Genomic DNA, 26,139 nt, shown 5'->3' with positions numbered 1-26,139 from the left:
CAGCTTTCATTTTGTGATAATTACAACCAGATGTGTTAAACAATTTAGAAGACAACACCTTTTGTTTGAACCCACCCTTTTTTCAAGTGATTAAAATGACAGGAACATGTGACTGATGGATGGTTCTTGCTGCCCAGGTGTGCCCTGCTAGATTGATTGTATAAACAATCAATAGTTCTGAATGTCTAATCTACTGAGTGTGTGTGTGTGTGCGTGTGTGTGTGTGTGTGTGTGTGTGTGTGTGTGTGTGTGTGTGTGTGTGTGTGTGTGTGTGAAGTCTGTGAAGACTGCATTTGTTGTTAAAAAGGATAAAGCGACATAAAGACCAGAGAGCTGTCTATGGGAGCTGTTTAGAAAAGCAAGGTATTTTGAAGCTGACAACGGGCATAGCCGATACAACAATTTGGAAGGTCCTGAAACGTAAGAAACCACTCATGTACTAACAACCAGACATGAAACAGGTTGGCCAGGGTAAACAACAGCAGATGATGACAGAAACATTGTGATAAAAAACAACAGACAATGACATCACCAACAACCTTCACAGGGCAGGAGTGAAGGCATCACAACCCAACATTTGAAGAAGACTTTGATAGCAGAAATCTAGAGGCTGTATCACAAGATGTAAACCACGCATCGGCAGTAAAACTCAGAAGGCCCTATTGGAATTAGCAAAGAAATACAGAGACAAGCCACAGAAGTTCTGTAACTTCTGATATTATCCTCTAACAAAGTGATGGAAAAGCCAAATTGTGGAGAAAGAAAGAAAGAAAGAAAGAAAGAAAGAAAGAAAGAAAGAAAGAAAGAAAGAAAGAAAGAAAGAAAGAAAGGATCTGCTCATTATCTGAAACATGAGCTCATCAGTCAAACATGGTGGAGTGTCATGTCTCATGGCTTGGGCTTTCATGGCTGATTCTGGAATTGCCTCAGTAATCTTTATTGATGATGTAACATATGATGCTAGCAGCAGAATTAATTCATAAGTCTACAGAATCATTCTGTCTGCTCAGACAGAGAAAATGACCCAAAACACACTGCAGACCAGAACAAAGGATTACATCAGGGGAGAAATTAGAAGGTTTTTGACTGGCCAAGTCAACCACCAGACCTTAACCTTAACTGAAAGGATAAACCTTCAAAACAAACTTCAACTGAAAGAAGCTGCAGTAAAAGTCTGGAACAGCATTGCAAAAGAAGAATCCAACAGTTTTGTGATGTTAGTGAACCGCAGGCTTGTTGCTGTTATTGCATGCAAGGGATATGCAACTACATATTAAGTGTTATTAGCTTTGATTTACTTTAAGACTATCTGTTCCAATATTTTTGCTCATCTAAAAATAGTGTAGTGTGCCATCAAATGTGCTATGTTCTAAGTTGTTTAACACATTCTGTGTTAAATTCTGTCTTTTTATCTAAAACCCAAATGCCTTTGGTATAAAGCTAAACCAAATGAATTGGCCTTGCTTTTCCAATACGTTTGGACTTACTGTATGCCTATAAAGCTAATTAGAAAATGAAATAAATTTATGAAATAAACATTACTGTGGTTCTCGGGTCAATGAGGTCATGGTCTGTGCACTGGTCATATATCACTCCTGTTTCCTTAACCCTTATACCAAATAAAAACGTGAAATATTTAAGTAAAACATGTAAAGAAAAAACACTGCAAAGAAAAAACAGTCGGAAATAAACAGGAAATAACTGATTGTTTTTCCTTGGAAAATTGAAATATTTTAGCCGCTTACTGAAGCCTCATCTCTTTAATATTATTTTTTTTTCCGCTATTTAAGATGTCAGTTTGACTCTGTAGTAATGCCATGGACTGGAGTTCGAATATCAGTGAAGAATGTCAGACATGTGACGGCGTGTCATTTGTGCTGTTACATTCTTAATAATTCATACCATGGAACTGTTTGAACCATCTCTGCTTTTCTTCCATTTCTTTCTTAGATTCCTGCTAATAGACAGGTTGATGTAGAAAGGCACAGCTGATTATGGCTGACCACTCTGTGCTTTTATCAAACGAGTTTCATTGTTAGCCAGATGTAATCCATACAGTATGCTACAGTCCATTATTTGCTGTCTAAATATTTCTTACAGGTAAACTGAAATGCCATGTTGCTAGGAAACCATGTCAAATTTTTGAAAATCCCTATTAACAGAGATATTGTCTTTTTTGTTTGTGGTGGCTTCTTCCATAACTACAAAAATCCTTGAGCCGCTGCCTTCACATCACAACCAATTTATCCACCCAGTGGTCCTCTTAAAGCGCTCGAATGTGAATGCTGTTTCTTTTCCTCATCTCTTGTTCTTTTCTTGTTAAATAGTGCTCAGAATTCATTAATTGGCTGTTAAGCACAGATTTTTTGCTCTCTGTCCCAATTTGAAGTGTCTGTATTTCTCTGCAGTGTTCTGGTCCCACTCACCTTTGGCTTAAAATAACTTGAAATAAAATACAGCTTGTTAAGGCAGAGGGGAAAAAATAATTGGCTGAGATCGTAGACATGAGTGTGTGCATGCTGAGTGAGCGTCTGCGCAAATCTGGTTTTTTAAAGGTTACCCAGGAAAGTCTGCAATGATGAATGAACACTTAAGATGCCGGTTTTGAACGAAGTCTTATGTCAGAGTTAGTGCTGTTTAGTGAAATTGCATCATCAATGAGAAAATATGAGATTTATCTCTCCATTGTAGATCGAGCAGAAGGTGTCCCTTGAAAGTCTCACAAAGCTGAAATTGGCATTTGAGGTAAGCTGGATAAAATATCATCATATTGTGTGTAATATTTTACCATTGCAATAGAAGTGACCCAGGCATCTCTTTGGGCAGGAGTTTGAAAAGGCCGGCACCAGATTTCTGGATCTCCCGCACTTTCGTCTTGTTATTAAGAAGTGTTTGGGTTTGCGTGCCATTGTAAGTCACACTGCAATTACTGCTGAAAGATATCATTCTCATCTAGTTATTTTTTCCTAAAGTGTTTTGTTTGTGTATGCAGATATGAGTTCGATCACTTTCCATATGACAAAACCTTTTCCACTGTATCTGCTCTCTCACTTGCTGTTCCGCTCTCACCTCTTTCCAAATGCCACAGAATGATGCACAAATCCATGAGCTCTTCAAGAAGATTGATTACACTGGACGAAGCAGCATTGGATGGGTATGAATAATACAAAGCTATTACAAGCAATTCACTCCAGCTGACACGGTCAAAGAAGGGATATTTTTACCTTATGTACCATTGTATATTCTTCACACTCTCATAATGAAGGAATATCAAGGAGTGAAAATGACACAAAATAACTAATAATCTATCAAAGCAATGCAAGTAAATTCAGATGAAACAATGCCTCCATTGCAAAACATCTGGTACAAGTGAAAAGGAATTAGTTTTACCGAGTGTTCAAAATCTATAGAAATCTACACATTAAGTGCTGAGTTCTTGTGAAGAAAAGCAATTAATTAAAAATAAATAAACCCTTTTTCACACTTTATGCGCGTGTAAAGCTGTTGGCCCATCTGCTCCTTCATGCTGGTTTTTTTTTTATGTCTGCACGCATTTTTAACACATAATTAAACACATTTCTGAAAGATTTTCAATTAATGCTGCCAGGTATACATATATATTTTGTACTAAAAAAACAGTTTATGCTCAAGCTTCACCTTTGCATTAGTGGAGCATCTCACCTAGATACTGTAGATTTGTAACTGCTGTAATTATAATGTCCTGTGCTCATCCCAGGGCTTATTCCCAATCTGCACAAGTGGAACATTCTTTCAATGCACTTCGTACTTCTACACACGTATACTGTGATGATCAGGGGTGGCAAGAGTACAGAGAAACTGTACTTAAGTAGATTTATGAGTGCTGTGTCAAAATCTTAATAAAAAATAGAGGCAAAAAATGCCTCTTGAATGAAACTTAAAAAATTGCTTAAACTTACACATGTATTCAAGAGTAAAAATAAATATTTGAAAAGGTTTATGTCATGTCTATGCCTGAATCGGCGTCCAACTACAATTCCTGGAATACATCACGGCGTACAAACATGTCCGTCGAGGTCTACAACACCCAAAGTGCGTCCCAAATTGAACACTATACGCCATTTTGTAGTATAAATAGTGTGATTAGTGTGTTCACACTGAAAAACCCTCAAGTGCACTTTAATTTCCGGAATGGTGCACTCATTCGACCAAAAAAACAAAGTGTGGAATGATGGACACTTCATGCACTCAACAGTTGCTGTTTTCCTTACATAGCAGATGGGGAGAGGCTTTATCAGGATCAGATGCTGAACGGAAAAAAAAAGATGTTTACATTGCCAGCAGCCACAGCCACAAACACAACTTGTTGATTTCAAATCGTGCAAGCAAAATTTGCCTGCGGAGACGATTATGCCTCCGTCTGATAGTGACTGAGGTCTTGTTGGGCATAAAAGGAAACATTAACATAAACAGTCAAATGTACCAATTCATTTTTGTTATCTGTTTAGTTATTTTGCTAATGCTAGCACCATCGCTTTACGTGCGTTTGATGCAATTTGTCCTTTACCGGGAAACAGCATATACTTCCGGTTAATACAATACCGAAAGTGTGGCATTTGAGACGATACTACACTTCTAAAATTCATACACTAGATGGCAGAATGTATAGTGCATAGTATAAGTATATATGTCATTTGGGACACAACTCCAGTCACCACAGATCCTCTCAATTACCATCGCAGCTACAGTATACTCACAGTATTAAAGGACTCTTACTCTATGCACTCACTGCAAAGTATATGCCCTGGGTCCTTTGCACCAGTTGATACCAAGCCTTTGAGTCACTGATTGTCTTTCTGGCTTTTGATATAGATTCTGTTTTTTTTTTTCATTTTGCTCATGCCTGCCCTAGTTCACATTGTTTGTTCATCTCCTGACCCTTGCCTGAATCTTGACCCTGCCTTTGGCCCTATATGACTAAGTATTCTGCTAAGCAATCGGTCATAAAGGAAATACGTTAACTCAGACAAACCTAGAAATTGGATTGCTGGTTGGATAATATTTAGTAACCCCTTTGGAATGAATGCTATGACATATGCAACAAAACCAAAACTAGTTAACTATTTTAAATAGCTAATTTACAAAACTTAACTAGCTCGATAATTGCACAATGTAATTAGAAAACTTTACTAGCTAATTTACTTCTTTAGATTTGATGGCAGTATTTTTAAATGCAAGGATGCACCTTATCCTGAAACAAATTGGTAACTCCAGCAAAAGCTATCCTGTTTAAATATATATATATATATATATATATATATATATATATATATATATATATATATATATATATATATATATATATATAAAGAAAAAAGATCATGCCATTTAAAATTTGCAGTGATTACTTTTAAAAGGTCAAAACGAAACTATAAGAAGAACAATGTATGTGTTTTTTTTTTTTTCCAAGAGTAATATTTCAAGTATTCAAATTCAATAATACCTGAGCTAAAGTATAAATTTTCCAAAATAGTACTTATACACAGTAACAAAGTAATATTACGAAACTATTTCTCATCCCGGTAATGATTTATAACCGCATTACCTTGTGGCTCCTTTTAGAGTCTAGTTGCTTTCAAGGTTTCTTGTCTCAGGGAGTTTCTCCTTGTTATTATGAATCTAAATCTTCATCCGGATTCATGTTTAAAATTTCTTTACCGCAATGCCTCTTGTTAAAGTGCTATACTAATAAAAATGTATTTGTGTGCATGTAGGATGAGTTCTGCACGTACATGCAGCTGGAGTACACAGAAAAAGTGGAGTCGGTGGTCCGAGGTAAGCAAGCAGCCTTCATGCTGCCAGCCAGCACAAAGCCACTGACACATGGTGAGCCAATTCTGAGGATCCATCCGACCCCTGATGGAGCCGTAGTGACTGTGAGAGAAGATGGGACAGTCAACTACTGGAGCTCCAAACTTCAGCTGAGGAAGAACAAAAGTGTGTTTGTGAGTAACACTTTTGCTGGGATTTGTATGACTAATAATAATAAAACAATGTGATATAATGACAATCTTGAGCCTATTCGACACTCACTAAAGAACTTCATCAAGAACCTCCTTAAATGTTATAAAGGAAGCTCAATGCTGAATGACAAAACATGTCCAAGTTTGTACGACACATCCAGCTGAGTTAACTAAAAGACGCTCTCTTTTTGAGAAGCTGGAATCTTATGAATGAGAGGTTTAAACTTTTATGCTAACCATAGCTTTATGCTAACCATACAACCTGACCTCACAGTTTTCAGTACATCAAAATATCAGTGAACAAGTCGAAAAGTTTCATTGATTTACATCAATAAACATGGAACTCAGGTTTTCCATTTCTTTTGCATGAACTTATGGAAATCACTCATAAGGTATGTACATTAAGCTAACCTCTTAATTTTCCACATTTTTATTCAGTTATTCCTATTAAAGCAGGTTATTCTGCAACTGGACCCGTGGACACCTCACAGTTTCAGGGTCTATCCTAAGTTCAGGTTACTATCTGTGTGGAGTTTCACATGTTCTCCTCAAGTCTGCATAGGTTTCCTCTGGGTTCTTTGGATTTTCTGCAAACTCCCCAAAAATTTTAATTGCCTCTAGCCATGGATGTATGTTGCCTTGAGATGAAACCATCCAGGGTATACACACTTAACACCTAGTATTCCTACAGATTCACCGTGACCCTGATCAAGATAAAGTGCTGACTGAAGATGAATGAACTCTACACTGAAACTAATAGCAAATGGATGTAGTTACAAGAGTGAGGAATATGAGTCTGGACTGACAAATCCTAATGGCTTAAAAGGACATGTGTTTTATAACTGTAACAGTATAACTATTTCCCATTTCCCTAGAATTGTGTACTGTCAGATATCACATAGCACAGTCCTGTCCTACATTAAGAAGTCCAGAGTTACACATAACCTTGGTTTCAAGGTTTTGATCATGAAAAGAAAAGAAATATCTAAGGAAAATAAAAAAGAAAATGAATGAATAAATGATTAGATCAAATAGTAGGAATGAAAGAGGTAGAGAAGATGACTTTTCTATCCCTTAAAAACTTTTTCTTAAAAATTTATGTTGCTTACAATGCTTTTCTTTGAATATGTTCTACAAGATTTTGGAAAATGTCTGTAGGAATTTGTGCCCAGTCAGTCAAAAGAGTATTTCTGAGTTCAGGCACTGATGCTGTACAAGAAGGCGTTGTTTGCAATCAACATTCGAATTCATAACAAAGGTGGTTAATGGGGCTGAGGTCAGAGGCCTGTTTCACAAAGCCAGTTTTGGTGGCTACCAAGCTAATTTTGCATTTAGTTTGAGCAAACTCATAAAGTTTTTCCTCTCAACAAGGTGCTATAGTTCTTTGGAGTCCCAGAGCCTTTGATATAGCTTTATAACCCTTCCCAGACTGATGTATTTCGATCATCTTCTTTCTTATCATTTCTGGGATTTCTGTCACCTTTGGCATAGTGTGTTACTGGGTAAGACCTTTTAACCAACTACATGTTGTTGAAAAAGTTCTATTTAAGTGTTGATGTGATTGAACAGGGTTTGCAGTAATCAGGACAGGCCTGGTCTTGTCCAGCTGAACCTCATTATGAATGCAGTTCCATAGCTTTGGGGAATTAATAACTACAGGGGCAAATACATTTTCACACAGGCCTGGTTGGGATTGGATAACTTTTTTTGCCTCAATCAATAGCATTATCATTTAAAATACTGTATTTTGTGTTTCCTCTGGTTGCCTTGGTTTTATCTTAGATTTTGTTTCTGAAACAATTTAGTGTTTCAGACAAAAACAGAAGAAATACTTTTTCACAGTACTGTATACACACACGCACGCTGAGTAAACCTTGATTCAGGGTTAAAACCTGGGTTGACTGAGAACGTTGATAACCAGCTTTATGAGACCTGTTAACCCTGGTTGGATTAGTTTGGTTTTATCAACTCAAAACTAACTCTGCAGTTCTGAGTTAGGTCAACTAGATTCGTGAAATAGGCCTCTGGGCTCTGTGCAGACCACTGGAGTTCCTTCACACCAAACACGACAACCCTCATCTTTACGGATCTCTTGTTGCACACAGGGGCACAATCATACTGGAACAGGAAAGGCCTTCCCCAAACTGTTGCCACAAAGTTGTCAAAATGTATTTGTATGCTGTAGTATTAATGATACCCTTCACTGAAACTGGCCCAAACCCTGAAAAACCAGCACCAGACCACTATTCTTTTTCCACCAAACATGATTCATCACTGGAGAACACATTTCCATTGCTCCAGAGGCAGCATGCTTTACACCATTCCATCCAACAGTTGGCATTGTGCATACTGATCTTAGGCTTGTATGCAGCTGCTTGACCACTGAAACCAATTTCATGAAGCTCCCGGTGCACAGTTCTTGTGCTGATTTTGCTTCCAGAGACAGACTGGAACTCTGTAATGGGTGACACAAGACGGGATAGGTGATTGTTATGCACTACATGCTTCAGCACTCGCCGTTCCAGCGCTGTCACTTTGTGTGATTTACTGCTTCGTGGCTGAGCTGTTGTTGCTCCTAGATGCCATCATTTCCAATAATTGCACTAACATTTGACCAGGGCAGATCTAGCAGATCAGAAGATTTCACAAAGATTACAGTGCCATGTTTAAAGTCACTGAGCTCTTCATTATGACCCATTCTACTGCCAATGTTTGTCTATGGAGATCGCATGCCTATTGGCTGTTAGAAAGGTAGTATATAAATTGAATAAATAAAATTGTGTGTGCTCTGCTATTTTATTTACTCCTATTTTATCAAGTATGAACGTCCCATTGGACGGACACCAAAGTGGGCCACGGATTTTATCACAATGCCGCAGTACAACAAGCTGATCATTGCAACAGGGTGAGTTATTTCCTTGTCTACATGTTTGTTTGTTGTATAAAACTTATCGTAAGCCCTGATGATTACCAGGTGTGGTGGACAGCAAAATGCGATGTGATGCTTATTTCTTATTAATTCCTTTAAAGAAGTCCAACTCCATCAGAACTTTACCTGCCTCAGGTGCAGTTAAAATTAGGTCGATGGCAAAAGCTATCTTATTTCCCTTTGCATTGATTAACATTTATCTAGTTTCTTGAGGATGTCCCAGAAAGGTCAGTTTATACCTCAGAGACAGTCTTGATGTGCTTGAAATGTTCATATCATTTTCTTTGTCTTAGGGACAGAGAAATCCAGCTGTATGAACTTTCTTCACTCGAACCTTACTGTCAGATAAACTCCCTGGAAACCATTCCTCTGAAATTAGACTACTGGTGAGAGCACTTTCAGAAGCATATACATTATGAGTCAAGAACCCAAATTAAAACGTTATTAAAACATCTCAATGTTCTTTTAATGAAAACCTTACACTTGCTGTGAAAATAGTGACTTTATTCTCGTCTCTCTACAGCCATACTGGCCCTGATGAATGTGCTATCATATACGGGGATAGTCAGGTAAGCACGGTCCTAATGAATACACATTTAGGCAGATGAGCAGTGAAGTTCATGGCATTAGTTTGATTAATTATGTAGCTTTTTCATTCTAGGGCTGTGTGAATATCATACTAATGACATCTGTGGGGGAGACACTGAGGTAAACACGCATATTAATTATCCTCATTTGGCTCATGCTTTTAAAGACTTACAAAAGTAAGTCATGCATGGTCTCATAGTCAGAAATGAGTGTTTTAAGATAGACATACAATATGAATAATTTTTTTTTTAAATAATATATATAAAATATGGTTATATACACTCACCAGCCTGTATATTAGGAACACCTGCTCATTCATGCAGCTGTAAAAAGCATAAAATTATGCAGATGTTGGTCAAGAACTTCACTTAATGCTCAAATCAAACATCAGAATGGAGGAAAATGCAGTGATCTCAGTGACTTTAACCATGGCATGGTTACTGGTGCCAGGCAGGCTTCTAATCTCCTGGGATTTTCACACACAACAGTCTCTAGAGTTTATACAGAATGGTGCGAAAAACAAGTGAGCAGAAACACCTTGTTGACGAGGGAGTTCAGAGAACTAGGCTGTTTCGCCCTCGGCCTAGGGTTAGGTGAGCAAGTGTACAGGTGTTCCTATTAAAATGGCTGGTGAGTATATATGTAGGTTGAATTTAAGACCAACAAAATGAATCAGAAAAAATCAACATGATTTTTTTTTTCATATTTTCTTGAAAGGTAGAGGTTGCAGTTTGAGTTTCTAGACCTATAATAAACATAAACACACTTTCGAAAAAGACATTCACAGTAAGGTCATGCTACAGATTTAGCTTGTTTGTCCTTTTTTAGTTTTCTGTTTTTGTATATTTTTCTGGCCCAGAAATAAGCCTCACCCCAGCTATAACAGAGTAGCTCTGTAGCTCGCCACTTTCTTTAAAAGGCAACATATGTATTTATGTAACATTAGCGGGGATTGGCTAGGATTAAGAAAAGAAATGCTGTCAGAGTGTTTTCAATCGTAATTGCAGTTCATCTCACAGGCAGCAGAGGGTGCTATAATTACAAACTGCCCCTTTAAGTAGTGCTTTATAATACATTTCCCTATAGGATGTGGAAGAAATTGATGAAGGTTGAAAATATGCCCAGTATTGGCATTGATTATGCAGTCCAGTCTCCAAATGTAACGTATATTAGATGGAAAGTCCATCAAGACTGGGTAAATGAGGTAAGACATTTTTTTCTATAATACTATCAAGAAATTTCATTGGGGTATTTTATGAAGCATCATATTCAAGCCTATTACAACAACTTAATAGTAATTTATAGTGTTAATTTGGTGAAAACATTGTGGATTTAAAAAAAGAAAAAATTGGAAAGTGCGATTACATGATAAAATGGTACTTATTAAAATATCAGATTTAACCTGTCATTTCAGCTGAAATACATAAAAAACATTCCTGCCATTGTATCCACGTCAAACCACGAAGCCTCCGCTCTTGTTATTGGTAAGATATAAAATTAACCTCTGTGCAGTTTTGTTCATCCGTAATGATCATTTGTATGAGCTTTGACTTTGAGTGGATCAGACAGAATCTATCATATGCAAAAGATTGCTTTCCAACACACTGCCTGGGGGAACAGAGTGAATATCATCTCCCTTTAATCCTCATTAAATTCTGAAAATAGTATGTTTTTTTTTTTTTTTTTTCAGCCTGGCATTAGAGGATAGGTCTCTGCACTTACTCTGCAATTAATCCACTTTATTTATTGCCAGTCGAGGAGTCTGTCAGGGACCTTGATGTAAATTCCAGTTAATCTCATTTGAATAGCATGCCATAACACAGAAAGGGACTATGAGTCACCTGTCACCTGGTCCTCTGTGCATGTGAGGTATTCTGCACATGCCAGTATATGTGTTAGGGTTTAATACTATTTATAGAGCTTAATTTTATTACTTTTAGGTATATTACATATACAATTATTTTACTCATTTTCTTCCAAGGTTGCATTCGACCATCCATCAATGTTGAACAGCAGTTAAAGGAGATTAAGGAGATGTGTGAGGGTAAACCCAAAAAAGTGTCACTCAGCATCAGCAGCCCTCAATCAAGAGCACCCTGTGACCAGACCATCTTTTCCATATATAAAGGAGTAAAGACTTTTGACCTGTGCAAGAGGCACAATCTCCTGGTTACAGGCGGGATGGACAGAATAATACGCATGTGGAATCCTCATTTTCCAGGGTGAGCTCAATAAATAATAATTCAAAGTCACCTTCTTTTGCCTAACATGTAGCTCTCATAACCCAAGTTATACAAGTAACTGGACCCATGTTATACTGAATGGTGCACAGTACAGTTGAAATAAAAAAATAATTAGGATATTAATTGGCAACGTAAAAGAATTGAGAGTAAGCGCTTCCATATTGGACAAACACAAACACATAGTTGGGGTGTAACACAATGCCGATATCTGTATATGTATCTCTTAATGCTCCAACTATCCATATAGTGTCAGAATATGAGTTCCCAGTTGGAGTGCACCGCTCATTTGCATCCCAAAGCACAGGAGGGCTTTCTACTGATGTTTTTAATTTTAAATGGGTTTGAACGACCTCCCTGTTCTCAGGCGTAGCAGCAATGTGTTTGATCTTTCTCTATTCTGAATAGTGGTTGCACATCTATGTTTAATGCTCTGCCAATGATAGGAGGCCCACAGGCAATCTGAAAGGTCATACTGCTCCCATCTTCTATCTCTGTATCTCCTCAGAGGACAGCCGCATTTTCTCCGTCTCCACAGACAGCACTGCCAAGGTGAGTGATAAATGGGAAATTCTGTTTTGACATAAAGTACAAAGCACAATTGAAGGTGCAGATGTTTACTCCTATGGTGACAGAACTGACATTAAAAAATTTTCAGAAATTTGAGATTTGATAATAATCTTATAATAAGATAATAGGAAAAGAATATACAGTAAATAGCTCAAAAATGCAGCAAAAGCCTGGGCTTTAGCATGACCAAGTGTGTCATTGAGTAGGCCTAGCTGGAAATTAATGAGTCCGTTCATAAGGTAGATATTAAAGTAAATACATACAAAAATGACATATACATAGAATATATACTGTACAATTGTTGTTATTGTAATGGATGTATATGGAGTTTCTCTTTACAGAACAGTCACATGAACAAAATGACTTACATATGAGTTTTACATACTATGTTTTTTTTTGTTTGTTTTTTTTTTTTTTTTTTCCACATGTTTGCTTCAATTCCGTGTACAATTTCTGAAGGTAGCCTGGTGAAATTCAACTTGACATTTTCCACAAGATCACACGTGAAAAACATACTGTATGATAACGTGTGAAATGTACGTAATCACACACGCTAACGCAGAAATAGTGTAAACTCGAGTTTTACGTGGATGTAACGTGTGGACAGATACACGTGTACCCAGTGTGTATTGGCATTTAGAAAAATAGAAAAACATATTGATCTACACTGGATTTGGACATGTAGAAGATGGAAGTGCAAGTTTTTTTTGATTTTTTATTTTTTTATTTTTTGTTGTTGTTGTTTGTTTGTTTTTAGATATGGGACATCCAAGATCAGTGCTGTCTATTTGATGCCCACCCAAAAGCGAGCTGTCTGCATGGAGAGCTGTCGGCCTGCCTGTACTCCTCTGCAGTGAAGAGCCTTTATCTAGCCACTGATTCACTCTCCTTCCTCTCCCTCAAAACCAAGTAGGTTCTGGTGTACAATATCCTTTCAGTTACCTAATTCAAAATACATTTATTGAAAGAAACAGCCCATAATGAGGAAAACTCTGTATGTTTATGTCTATGAAAAAGTGTCTATGACATGCTTTGACATGTCTGCTTTAAGAAAACATAACTACTGTATACCCCCCACCGCCTCCCCCCCCAAAAAAAAAATTGACATAAATGTTTTTATTACATTTTTAAAATGGTGTAGGCGTTCTGAAGAGTTCATGTTTTGGTTTATCAATACAGCTGTAGGCTGTGAATAGAGGTGGATATAAAAACAAACAAAACCATTGTGTCCATAGTCATATTTATGATTTTTATGTTTTATTCATTTCATGATGAATTAAATTCAAATCAATAATAAAAAAAAAAAAGCTTTTTATTTTAGACAGTCAGTGTGCTGATGTGGACTTGGAATGAGACGTTTAAATGCAGTTTTCTCTCTTCACTTTTGGAAGTAATCAGACTTGCTAGAAGATTACTCGTGGTTGAGATAAATGCAAAAGATAAACATATTTCTGTTTAGGAAACCTGTACCCTATAGAGCAGAAAATGTCCAAATTTGACCATGTGAAGGCTTTTCCCAGTCCACCACACATACAGCGCTGCACTGTCTACACAATATTGTTGAACAGATTATCATTCTTTTTTTTATCGTTTCTAATGTGCTTTTTATTAGCTATTTGCCTGTAATATGTCGAAATATTTTGGTAAGTTCCTTAAATTAAAACAAGTCATTTATTTATTTAATAACAATAACAATCATCCACTTTTCCAGACGATGCCATTGCCATATGTGGCCAGGAACCCAAGAGAGCCTAATTGGCTCTTGGTGGAAAGAATATCTTTCTCCTTTGTGGATCTGAGCACTGCTAGCCAATCGTGGACATCTATTAGCTCATTTAAACAGTAGCCATGGGAATTCTGGCTCTTTACAGCGAGGAGAAATCAATTGATAAGAGAAGATTATTTCAACCCCTAAATGACTTTCCCCCCCTCAAAACCAGTTCAATGAATTCTTATCTTATTCATCAGATATCCTGTAAGCCATTTGCTTACAGTAAACATCAGTTCATACCACAATTATATCAGTTTATACCAGTTCATTAATTTAATTACAGGCTAATATTAAACAGATTTGTAAACGTTTTGGAAGGAGTCTTCAATGTGAGCTCTTTGTAACAGTATGCTGCTCCTGTCGGTTTTTCTGCCACTGGAAAGGATAAAGTGAAGGATCAACTGTTTATAGCTGCCAGCACATGAGAGATAACAAGAATTAACTTCCTTTGTGCACTTTCAACAATGTTTATAGAGCTATAATTACATCAAAATTGATAGAAGTACAAGTAAAATAATGGTATCCAATTACGGATGTATGTATGTATGCACCTGTATATAGAGGAAAGACGTTTGCACTCACCTGCAAAGCACATTCAACTGCCCTGTGATGAGCAGCATATGAGAAGACGTGATATCTGACTTCATAAATTGGTAGCATTCGTATGATGGGAAAGAAACAGCTAGTGTGTGAGAATAGCAAGTTTGTGAGAGTAGAACCTGACTTGTTAATACATATGGAGTTAAATAAAATTGACTATTCTTCAGTCTGCTTCCATTTTTCTTTGTGCATATCAGATCACAGCCTGAAGGCAGCCGTATCATTTCCCATAAGGAGGCAGTACTCTGCTGCGGATACAGTCAAGAGTTTCGGCAGGTGGTGAGCTGCACTGAAGCATCAGTGAGTACAAATGAATTTTCAGAAACACCTGTACAAAGCACACATTCCTGCGCTGATGTGATGAGCTGTTGCCATGCACTGTGTGTGAACAGCAGTATGTTTGATGCGCTGTGTGTGAACAGCAGTATGTTTGATGCGCTGTGTGTGAACAGCAGTGTGTTTGATGACGCGCTGTATGCGAACAGCAGCGTGTTTGATGACGCGCTGTTTTTGAGCAGCGGTTTGTTTGATGATGTGCTGTGTGTTTGATGATGTGCTCTGTGTGAACAAGGCTGTTTATTCTGAAACTTTTCAACAGTTTGAGCACTCATACCAATAAGGCAGTACTTTTTGCACCTTTAAACGTAAAATAAATTCCACAGACGTTGAGACCCTCGGTGCAGATGTCTGAGAATAATCCAAATATACAAATACTACACTCAGTATTTAAATGTGTACAATAATAACAGTTTTTTACTCCTGATCTTTTAGTCATAGTTTTTTATTCGTGAACTTTTCACTGACAGAACACATTAGGTACAAGTTGCCATTATTTATATATATATTATTTAACTATAAGAACTTAATAATAAATAATATTAGCTTATATTTTCCATGAATATAATTCCATGACTATTGGGGTTGTGGTGTCTTAGTGGTTAAGGCTCTGGGTTAGTGATCAGAAGGTTGTGGGTTCAAGCCTCAGCAGTGACAAGTTGCCACTGTTGGGCCCTTGAGCAAGGCCCTTAACCCTCTTTGCTCCAGGGGCACCATATCATAGGCTCTGACCCCAACTTCCTGACATGCTGGGGTATGTGAAGAAAACAATTTTGCTGTGCTCTATTGTATATGTGACCAATAAAGACTCATTATAAAAAAAAACATGGACCCCCTGGCTATGTGTCACAGTCCCCTGGGGATCCCTGGACACCACTTTGAGAACCACTACAAAGTCATGTAGTGTATAGCGTTGATGAAAATCTGGCTTGAATTTAAATTGTACTGGCTAGGGCTAGTTGACTGCTAGAGCCAGATGGCTGTAATTTCAAATCCTAGGACTGTCAGAGAGGCACTCTTGGAATGGACTCTCCAACAAGCTGTGTTAAAATACTTTTAAAATGCCTTTGTTTTTCCATTTGCAAACCCGTCTCATAACAAGCTCCCCACCTTCATGTGTATCCATAAATTGGTGTTTAATGTCTTGGATGTTGACAGTATTTTCATTTTTGGCTTGGTTCTTGATGGTTCCTGATCATACAACAGATTGAACATTGTTACTTGTTTGATTAAAAACAGTTAGGTGAAAAGGGAAAAAGCTAAAATACTATATTACAACTTGTTGAAAAAAAAATTCCTAGCCATTGAAAAGAAAAACTGCATTATTTTGAAAACAACAAAAATCCATACTAGTTACAGTACGAGTTTGATATTAGCATAGAAGCTCAATTTAGCTTTTTTGGTTGATGCAGTGCTTTTTGAGTAGGGCTATCAAACATGATTTATTCTATTTTAGATCATTAAAGTCTGGGATGTGGACACAGGAAGTCAGCTCTTTGAGTTTGGAGGCGCTCATGGAGTCTCTGCCATAACCTGCATGGCGTTTGATCCAAAAGGAAGAAGGTCTGTTTGTTTTGTTTTTCCATGCAGCATTGCATGTACATGAAATCACATTTAACTTTTTTTTCTTTGATTCTTTCCACTTTCTTTAATACTCCTTTTATTTTAAAGACTTGTAACAGGTGGCAGAGATGGCTGTCTTAAAATCTGGAACTTCCACAATGGCCACTGCCTGAAGATATTGAGACGAGGTGCGGTAGGCTAAATCATTTGTAGGTCTGTAGTGCAGTATGAGTGCAGGAACAAATACCATTTATAATCTCACTCTTATTCTTAATTCTTCATTCTGGAATATGCCTTTAAAACCAAGACAAGCTGTGTGTTTGAATAATGTTATTAATTGCATCCTAATTCAGCCCCTATTCCAATAGAGCTGATTATCTGAAGCAAACGTGTTTAATTAGCTGATAAACTGAATTCTAAAGGAATGTATGTCTTCAGAAAAATGGCTAAACACCGAATTGCTAGATCTCTTACTGTCCTCTTTATTAGGAACCCCTGTATCCCTGCACATTCACACCAAGCACTGTTTTCCAATCTTCAACTGCCCAGTTTTGGTGAACCTGTGCTCACTGTAGACGTAGATTCCTGTTCTTGACTGACAGGCTTGGAATCTGATGCAGTCTTCAGCTGTCGTAGCCCATCTACCTCAAAGTCTGAGGTGTTTTCGAGTTCTGAGATGCTTTTCTGCTCACCACACTTGTGAAGAGCGGGTGTGTGAATTACCACTTTGTGTCAGTTTGAACCTATTTGGCCATTCTCCTCTGGCCTCTCTCATGAACAAGGCATTTTTGCTGACAGAGTTGCTGCTCACTGGATGTTGTTTGCTTTCTGCTCTACTCTGTGCTAGAAACTGGTGTATGTGAAAATCCCAAGATTTCTGAAATACTCAAACCAGCCCATCTGGCACCAACAATTATGCTCAATGTCACTGAGATTACATTTTTCCCATATTCTGATATTTGACGTTCTTTATATATATATATATATATATATATATATATATATATATATATATGGATTATTTTATGCATTGCACTGCTGCTACGTGATTGGCTTATTGGATAACTGCATGACGGTGCAGGTGTACAGGTGGACATCAAATGTATTTTAATATGTTAATTTTTCATGTTGGGCATGTTTTATCATTTTTCACAGGTTAATTTATTCACAAGCTGTTTCATGAGTTTATTTGAATTCACACGTACAATTTCAGGGCATAACATTACAATCATTTATAATCACCCGGGGAACGGTTACTGTAAGGGTAGAGTTAGCTGGATAGCTATCTAGGTAGACCACCTCGATCAGCACACCAGCTTCCTATAACTTGTTGAATGTAAATTAAAGGGAAGGTTCTGTGTTTTTCTGCAGAGGATGAAAGCACTGAGATCTGCGACTGTTCCTATCTGCAAATGCACAGGAACACGTGAGCCTACACTTCAGCACAGCCCATATTTCTTTTATTCTCCCTCTTATTTGTTTTGCACATTTTTAGCTGAATCATGATTCACATTTATCCTGGCAGATTTGTGATGTCGGTTGGCTGGGGTCGAAGGATTGACGTTTACTTAGTGAGTATAAAGGCCCATGGCAGACCAGCCTTCCTATTTCATATCAGCGTAATTCTCCAGATGGATCTCATAAAAGACTGACTGCTGTGACCTGCTTCCCTTCACCACTCTCCTGTTTATCACTATGCAGCGCATTTCCATTTTTCATTTTCCGAATCTCTCGCGCCTTCACTCCGCGCTCTCTCTTCATTTTCGTGTGTATGATAATGCATTATTCAAAGCATACTCCACAAATTAGACAGAAAAACTCCGCTTAGAGCGTGTGAGGCTGATAATATTGAAGAATATCTGCATCGGAGTTGTCCAGAAGTGGATTTTAAATGTTTTTTTTTTAAACGTTTTAAACGTTTTCCAGGTAAACAAGAATCTAATTTTCTTTTCATCGCTTCTTGATGATCTGTTAACTCTCTACATTTGAAACTGTAGGGTAGTCAGTCCTGCAGTACACTGTCAATGACAGTGTCAAGTATGCTAGAAAGGATTCTCAACCCGGTTATAATGACATAAATTCAGGTTTCAATGAAGATTTCTTCCCCTCAAAATGTATAACCAGTTGTGGTTTTTAGGACATACTGGATGACACTCATCATGTTCATAGGCCACAACCATCATGGCATGAAGATCTGGTAATGTGAACACACGCACACACACACATCAAAAATCACTATTCCACTATCTTAAAATGTCATTAAGAAATATGATGTGTATTGACTTGTTTGATTTATAATCTCTCTCAAATGTTTGATTCAAATGTAACTTTTTCAATAGAAAAAGGGACACAAAGAGGACATTTTGTGTATAGCCCAGTGTTCTCCCTCTCTGATTGCTACTGGCAGCTATGACGGAGAAATCATTGTGTGGAATGTGGTGTCTGGACACATCCTGTGCCGCTTTCTTACACCTCTTCCTGCACACACAGACCACGCTCAAGGTATTTTTGTCTTTTTTTGTTTAAAAATCTCCTGTAATGTGTAATATGTGTGGATGGTCTCAGGAAACCCTTCACACGGTCTAAAGTTGGCATTTTTGACTATATTTATGAAAACTACAGGCTTTCCTGAACTGAAAGGGTTTCACTTTTGCATGTATAGTAAATTAGAAAATATTGAAATCTGGTTAACCCTAACAGACTACCATTACATTTCCTGTATAACCTACTCTACTTATGGAGAGAAAAAAAAACAACAACATTATTACAAAATGTTAAAGAATTCTTTGTTTACAATGGGAAATGAGTTGATTATCCACATCATCCTCACCAGTTTCTGTCTGAAGTCAAATTCACTCGGCCGATCGTTGTTTAAGAGTAATTAATTCAATTCTACTGACTACATTTCATCTGTACAGTGTGTAAGTGCTCTTCTCTGTTTTGATGATGATGTGACGGGTATCCAACCACTCGTAAGAAAAGCTCACTTGACTAGCGAGGTTTTAGAAGCAGTTGACTGCATTTAATGCTGCATTTGTTAAAGTGTCACTTTACTTGACATGCTCTTAAGATTAGAAAGCAAAATATATTTATGTTTTCTTTAAGTGGATATGTTGAAGTATATTAGTGGCAGAAAAACTCTATTTTGGTCAACACCTGATTTTTCTTCATTTTTGACTATTTCCACGGTTCCAACATATACATAAAAAACAACAATATATAGAAAAAATATATACTATATACTATTTATACATAAAAATGACAATATATTTTGTTTTTAACTTTAGCATATATTGAGAACATACTATATTTTAATGTTTTATTGTTAGATAACACAGGTGCACCACAAAAATCGCATCTTGAAAACATCTTGAATATACTCAAATGTACCTGGTATTTCCAATAGTAAGATTATAGTAAAATAAATATGACTATATGATTAGTACATCTATTTATTTTTTTTTACATTTTTTTTTACTAATTTAAAGCTTGAAATAGTTCTATGTTTAAGCATTTAGTTGTAGAAAGAAGCAAAATTATCTGCTAATAGATTTAGAAAATTAAGTTTAAATGTATAAAGGCACCGAAACAGGCTGAATAATCTATTTAATTTATAATCTTCTCAAGAAATTTTAGATATGGTTAGCATTATTTAAGACCTTTGCACTCACTAAGATATCTTCTTTCTTTCTTTCTTTCTTTCTTTCTTTCTTTCTTTTTATCCAGCGTGAGACTGAAATCTTATTTAGACACAGGATATGATTACAGGGGCAAGGGAACAAGCTGTGTGAGTTTGACGAAGGATCAAGCAGAGAGTCACACACAGGCACGAAACATTATGTAAACAGAAAGTACATATATAATGGGTCGCTTGAAGTTCTTTAGCTTTGTCTATCAGTCGCTGCTCTCCAGACCGGCTCCTTCTCACACAGAGCTGTTTTCAACGAATACTTTTGTGTGGTCTATTTTGAAGTGATCAAGGCTGTGCTTTGCTTCCTCCCATGCCTCAGTCCTTCACAGTGAGAACTCTCCTCCACAGGGGTTGAAATTAATGAATACACTTTAATGCCATTTTGTGAAGTTGAAGCTAAGGCTCAATATTCACATAGACCCTGTTTACACCCTGTTGTTTCATACAAAATTGTGTGTATCAGGAATGATGGGAGGAGCACTCAACCGGAAAATATAGAAGCATATTTTCATTACAGTGGAGCTGTAAAGCACAAACAATATCAGAAAAAAACACATCTTTTAGCATCGTATTGTTGCATGCACTCTATAGATTAATTTCTATAATCAGAGCTAAACCTCCATTTTTAGGAGGTGCTATTTTCCTTTAAATTAACATACTAAGAACTGTCAGTACTGAAAAGTTGTACTATTCAAATCTTGTTTTTTATTTATTTTATTATTTTTTTTATGTGCAGTTGTGAACAGAAGTGTGCTGAGTCTCGTCTTCTTAAAGACCCGGGCATTAGATGCTGACTTCAGTTCAGCTGCATCTCTTGTGTCCTCTGGGGCTGAAGGTGAATTTCACTGGAGTTACAGTTGCTTACTGATGAAGACCAGCAACGTCTCTGAGTTCATATTTTCACAACAGCCGAGGCAAACCACCAGTCCTCCTGTAAAACATAGCATGAAATTGCATGAAATTCTGCTAAAAAAATTTTTTTTTTAAATGTAAAGGACAATTAGTGCTTTTTCACTCTAATATTATGTATTGGATTGGTATTTTCTTCAAGAAAAGACACTCAAAGTATTACATATCATTTTGGATACCCTATATATGTACACTATATAGACAAAAGTTTGTGGACCCCTGGCCATAACACTCATATATGCTTGTTGAAAATATAGAGATTTTTTCCATTCGGTCACATGCGCATTAGTGATGTTGGCACTGATGTCAGGTGAGGAGGCCTGGAGTGCAGTTGGAATTCCAGTTCGTCCCAAAGCTGTTCAGTGGGATTGAGATCAGGGCTCTGTGTAGACCATTAGAGTTCTTCCTGTCCAACCTGGCAAACCATGTCTTCATGGCGCTCGCTTTGTGAACAGGGGCATTGTCATGCTGGAACAAGTGTAGGCCTCTTAGTTCCAGTGAAGGCAAACTGTAACGCTACAGCATACAAAAACATTCTGCACAATTGTGTGCTTCCAACTTTGTGTCAACAGTTTAGGGAAGACCTACATATGGGCATGACAGGTATCCAAAAACATTTAGCCATATAGTGTCGCATGCTATACAATGCACATCAAAGCATTGGGGCTATAACTAGGCATTATTAACAGTCAAGAGTTCCAAAAGATAGATTTTTCTTTAATGATCACACATATGCAAAGGTGATACATTAAAGCAAAAACAAAAACAAAAAAAAAACAATATAAAGTGTGTTGGTAAGGTGTTGGACCATCACAAGCCAGCAGAATAGGTTCCGTGCTCCTTGGTATTGATTCTAAAAACGTCCCAGCAAAATCCCCTCTTTGGGTTTTCCTTTAATTTGTCACCTGCCTGTAGATTTGATGCTTCTGCATGTTATAAATGTACTTTTTGCATGCATAATTTTAGTAATTTTATTTCTATTGTGTAAAATATAGAATGTGCAATGGCTGCTGTAAGATTTCACATAAAAGACACTTTTAGCTCATAATTTATTAGATGAACAGGCAACTTTTCTAAATATAAAGTGTTGTACTAGACTATAATACTGGTATGTAGATTGCATCAGTATTTTGAAGCATATTTCATGTTCTATAGGTTTTGTTCATTTCTGGAACGTGTTGAATGGGGGGAAATTTTTTACATCTTTTAAGGCGGTATGTGTCATCATATTTATTCACCTTAAATGTTCTAATAAGCCAATGAGAAAAATAACTGTCAACAGATTTGTTTATTTTTCAGTCTAGACACCAGAAGCAGGTCACAAAATTGGTCGTCACACAGGATGACCATCTCCTCTTCGCTGCTGATCATGTCGGCTATGTCTGTGTTTACGAGATTAAGGAGTGTGCCATCAACCACGAACAAAAGCCTCCAAAAAGTAATGCTCTTTTCTTCTTGCTCAGAAATTCTGCTATATTGAATCATGATGTGACTTTAAAGATTTGATTTAATAACTCCACTTTCGTTCCAGCCATGAACTTTTGGCGCGCACACATTAGCAGCATCACAGGGTAAGAAGCTGGACATTGTATTCAATTCTCATTGACCACGTATTTTCAAAAGTTACAGCTGTACTGATTTATGTTTCTATTCAAGCTTGCACATCATCGAGAATGACCAAGTTCTGCTCACTTCCTCTCTGGACTGCACTGTGCGCTTATGGAGCATCCATGGGGAGTTTATAGGTATATTTAATATCTAATAAACATAACCCAACTTGTGAAACTGCCTTGCTCATCCTCACTTATCTCTGGATCACTGTTGTTATTCAACATCACTATTATTGATATTTTAATATATCAGTCTGCCACTGATGACTTGGGATTCTGTCATGAAAAACCAGCAAAGTTAGGAATGGTGTAAAGCATACACACACCTGCAAAGGATGTGGGTGTGTAGAAATCAGGGTTGCCAGATTGGATTGACTGTTTCCTGTCAAGTCACGGTTTAAAATCTTTCAATTGGACCACTATTATGAATATTCCAGAATGTATGAACATCTTCACCAGGCTGAGCTGTGACTGATTACTCATTTGACAGAACAGAAACATTCTGTCAACCTAAAGTGAAGAAACCAGAGAGGGGCTGTACTGCATCAGAAGATCAACAAGTTATGCCAGGGCTTTAAAAACAGTAAGCAGGACATTGGAATCAAAACAATACAAAATTATTAGCCAGTATGATTAAATAAGACTGGGGTAGTATCTCCTGACATTTCAGGGTAAAGCCATAGGTATAGATCTACAGTACATGGCCAAATCATTTTTGGACACCTGATCATCATCTATGTGTTTCTTCCTCAAACTGTTGCCACACAATTTTGAAGCACACAATTGTACAGGATGTCGTAGTATGTTGTAGAATTACAATTTCCCTTCACTGGAACTAAGGGGCCTAAACTTGTTCTAGCATGATAATTCCTCTGTGCACAAAGCGAGCTCTATGAAGACATTGCCAACACTGGAGGGTAAGAAATCGAGTGGCCTGCATAGAGCCCTGACCTCAACCCAACTGAACACCTTTGGGATGAACATGAACGCGATCCACACCCCAGGACTCCTCACTTGATATCACTGCCTGACCTCACTAATGCTCTTGTAGCTAAATGGTCAAATCCCCACAACCACATCTCAAAAAGTAGTGAAAAGCCTTCCCAGAAGAGTGGAGGTTATTATAACAGCAAAGAGGGGACTAAATCTGGAATGGGATGTTCAACAGACATATATGGGTTTGATGGTCATTTGTTCACAAATTTTTGGCCATATCGTGTATTTCCTTGTAAACGCAGTTTATGTAACTTCAACAATGAGGTCATATTTTGTGACTCACAAATCTAAAGAAATTCATAAATATTCAACTGCAATTACACTCTAGGTTTTGTGAGTACAGTGTTTATAGTGTAAACAAACAAATCCTAATTCATGTCTTTGTAATTATCATGCTATGATCATGACTCACGCATATTTACGGATTTTGATATTACATTTATGGATCAGAGGGCAGGACCCACACAAGATATTTAACGTAATTCAGCTACAAACTGGCGAGGTTGCATGCCAAATCTGAACATACATTAAGTTAGATGGAAAATGCAAACTGGATGTGTGAAAAACACTCAACACTGACATCAGAAGTGTACATATGGAACGTATGGCTATGTAATTCATAATTTATTTTTTCAGTGTTGCATTCAATGCTGAGAGGAAGTTTACTCAGCAGGGAAGGCAGCCAGCAAAACATCCAAACTAGCCTATAAGGAGGCATGAACTAGTTTCTCAGCACTGTGTAGGATTTGCATATTTATATTGGACTAAAATGAATAATATGAAGTTTTGAAAATGTTGCTTATATGGGTAATATTGTAATGTATGTCACATACATATGTATTTGGCATATACTATATCTAAACTCAACAGGAACCTTTGGGCAGCCTGAGCAATGGAGCCTCCATACTACATCATCATGGCAGCACCCTGCTGTTCCCTATGAGGTTCTTGTAGATCCGCTGAGCATGCCTGCACACACCATGCTCAATAGCAAGACGACTCCATTAGATAATCTCAGCTCTGCAAAATCTGAGGAAACAAGCAGTGAGGTACCTACAATACTAATAATATAGGATGCTATATGACTAAATATAAATGTATGTGAGTTTAGATGTATTTTATTATCCCATTACATGTTCTCAGTGATATGGTATGGTATGTTTCATGATTCTGTGTGTATCTTTACTGAAGTTTTGGTATCTCTGCAGTTGGATTCTCCCACCAAAATCAAATCCCCATTGCCAAGCTCCAGTGACCAAGACATCAGGGAAGCGATTAACATCTCCTTTTATCCTGAATGTGGGAAGCGGTGAGCTTGTTTCTTAGTCTTAAAAATGCACGTTACCATTCCACTATGGTGAAACATGACCCAGTGTTCTGTGAACTGTTTTTCCCCTCTGGCTTTGCAGACTGCGACATGAAATATTCAAGCACTCTAACAAGCCCTTGAACCACGGGGGCCTTAAGGCCTACCACAATCTGAGGTATTTCGAGGTTGTTAATGTCCCCACTACATGTGAGAAGCCAGACCTCTCACTCGCAGGGATCGACCCCTTCAGAAGCAGCTCAGTGGATGAGAAGACCGCAGGAGATTCAAGACAGCTCATGAAACAATGAGATTACAACATGAATTATTCTAAAGGACACATGAGAACATGGAAAACTCCACATAGACACTACGTATAACCTGAGCTCAGGAACTATGCAGAACGCTGGAGCTGTGAGGCGCAATGCTAATCCCAAATGAATGATGTTTTTAAAGCTACTTTAAAAAGGACACACACCCTCAGTGTTGATACAACATGTCGCAAAAATGCAAGAAGTGCTATTTTATTTCTGAGTTATTTATTTTTGTCTTGTTTGTAGTGGTTTTCTTTGCATAAGGCATGTATTTAAGAAGAATTATGAAAACAAAATGCAATAAACATAAAAAAGAAACAGACATATAAGTATGTACTTCATTTTATACCATAAAAATGAAAAAGAAACGGCGTAAATATAAATAATGAGCACTACTCTTAACATACTACACAGGCATAGAACCATAATTTTTAAAAAAACATTTCTCCCTGTTTCTCCATCGTTACTGCTTTTCCTTCATTATTATTATTATCATTATTATTATTATTATTATTAATAATAATAATAATAATAATAATAATAATAATAATAATAATAATAATAATAATAATAATAATAATAATTTGTTTGTTTATTTATTTATTTATCTGGAGAATTTTGGTACACTCCATGGGGACATCTTGTGGACTCTTTATTTGCTGTCCTCAGTCAGAGTGTCCACTTTAGGCTTGGGTTAGTCTGTCTGAAACGAAA

General features: G+C 37.2%; 1 protein-coding gene across 1 annotated transcript in view; it reads left to right on the top strand.

The window, feature by feature from the left end:
* wdr95 (WD40 repeat domain 95) overlaps positions 1 to 25,696 on the top strand; it is a 28,854-nt gene extending 3,158 nt beyond the window's left edge. Inside the window, exons 4-31 of the mRNA XM_053687532.1 lie at positions 2,692 to 2,745; positions 2,827 to 2,910; positions 3,089 to 3,154; positions 5,754 to 5,984; positions 8,822 to 8,907; positions 9,225 to 9,317; positions 9,455 to 9,500; positions 9,593 to 9,639; positions 10,606 to 10,723; positions 10,934 to 11,003; positions 11,501 to 11,741; positions 12,206 to 12,311; positions 13,087 to 13,238; positions 14,898 to 15,000; positions 16,493 to 16,599; positions 16,708 to 16,787; positions 17,971 to 18,025; positions 18,125 to 18,170; positions 18,737 to 18,796; positions 18,939 to 19,101; positions 21,027 to 21,125; positions 22,355 to 22,413; positions 22,499 to 22,637; positions 22,731 to 22,770; positions 22,856 to 22,944; positions 24,676 to 24,854; positions 25,014 to 25,114; positions 25,215 to 25,696. Coding sequence (XP_053543507.1) covers positions 2,692 to 2,745; positions 2,827 to 2,910; positions 3,089 to 3,154; positions 5,754 to 5,984; positions 8,822 to 8,907; positions 9,225 to 9,317; positions 9,455 to 9,500; positions 9,593 to 9,639; positions 10,606 to 10,723; positions 10,934 to 11,003; positions 11,501 to 11,741; positions 12,206 to 12,311; positions 13,087 to 13,238; positions 14,898 to 15,000; positions 16,493 to 16,599; positions 16,708 to 16,787; positions 17,971 to 18,025; positions 18,125 to 18,170; positions 18,737 to 18,796; positions 18,939 to 19,101; positions 21,027 to 21,125; positions 22,355 to 22,413; positions 22,499 to 22,637; positions 22,731 to 22,770; positions 22,856 to 22,944; positions 24,676 to 24,854; positions 25,014 to 25,114; positions 25,215 to 25,422 — 2,922 coding nt within the window. The 3' untranslated portion in view covers positions 25,423 to 25,696. The remainder of the gene's footprint in view (positions 1 to 2,691; positions 2,746 to 2,826; positions 2,911 to 3,088; positions 3,155 to 5,753; positions 5,985 to 8,821; positions 8,908 to 9,224; positions 9,318 to 9,454; positions 9,501 to 9,592; positions 9,640 to 10,605; positions 10,724 to 10,933; positions 11,004 to 11,500; positions 11,742 to 12,205; positions 12,312 to 13,086; positions 13,239 to 14,897; positions 15,001 to 16,492; positions 16,600 to 16,707; positions 16,788 to 17,970; positions 18,026 to 18,124; positions 18,171 to 18,736; positions 18,797 to 18,938; positions 19,102 to 21,026; positions 21,126 to 22,354; positions 22,414 to 22,498; positions 22,638 to 22,730; positions 22,771 to 22,855; positions 22,945 to 24,675; positions 24,855 to 25,013; positions 25,115 to 25,214) is intronic.
* The last annotated feature ends 443 nt before the right edge of the window (positions 25,697 to 26,139 follow it).

This window comes from Ictalurus punctatus, chromosome 17 (assembly GCF_001660625.3).
Source record: "Ictalurus punctatus breed USDA103 chromosome 17, Coco_2.0, whole genome shotgun sequence".
Taxonomy (NCBI): Eukaryota; Metazoa; Chordata; class Actinopteri; order Siluriformes; family Ictaluridae; genus Ictalurus; species Ictalurus punctatus.
This window is presented reverse-complemented; position numbering and strand designations above follow the sequence as displayed.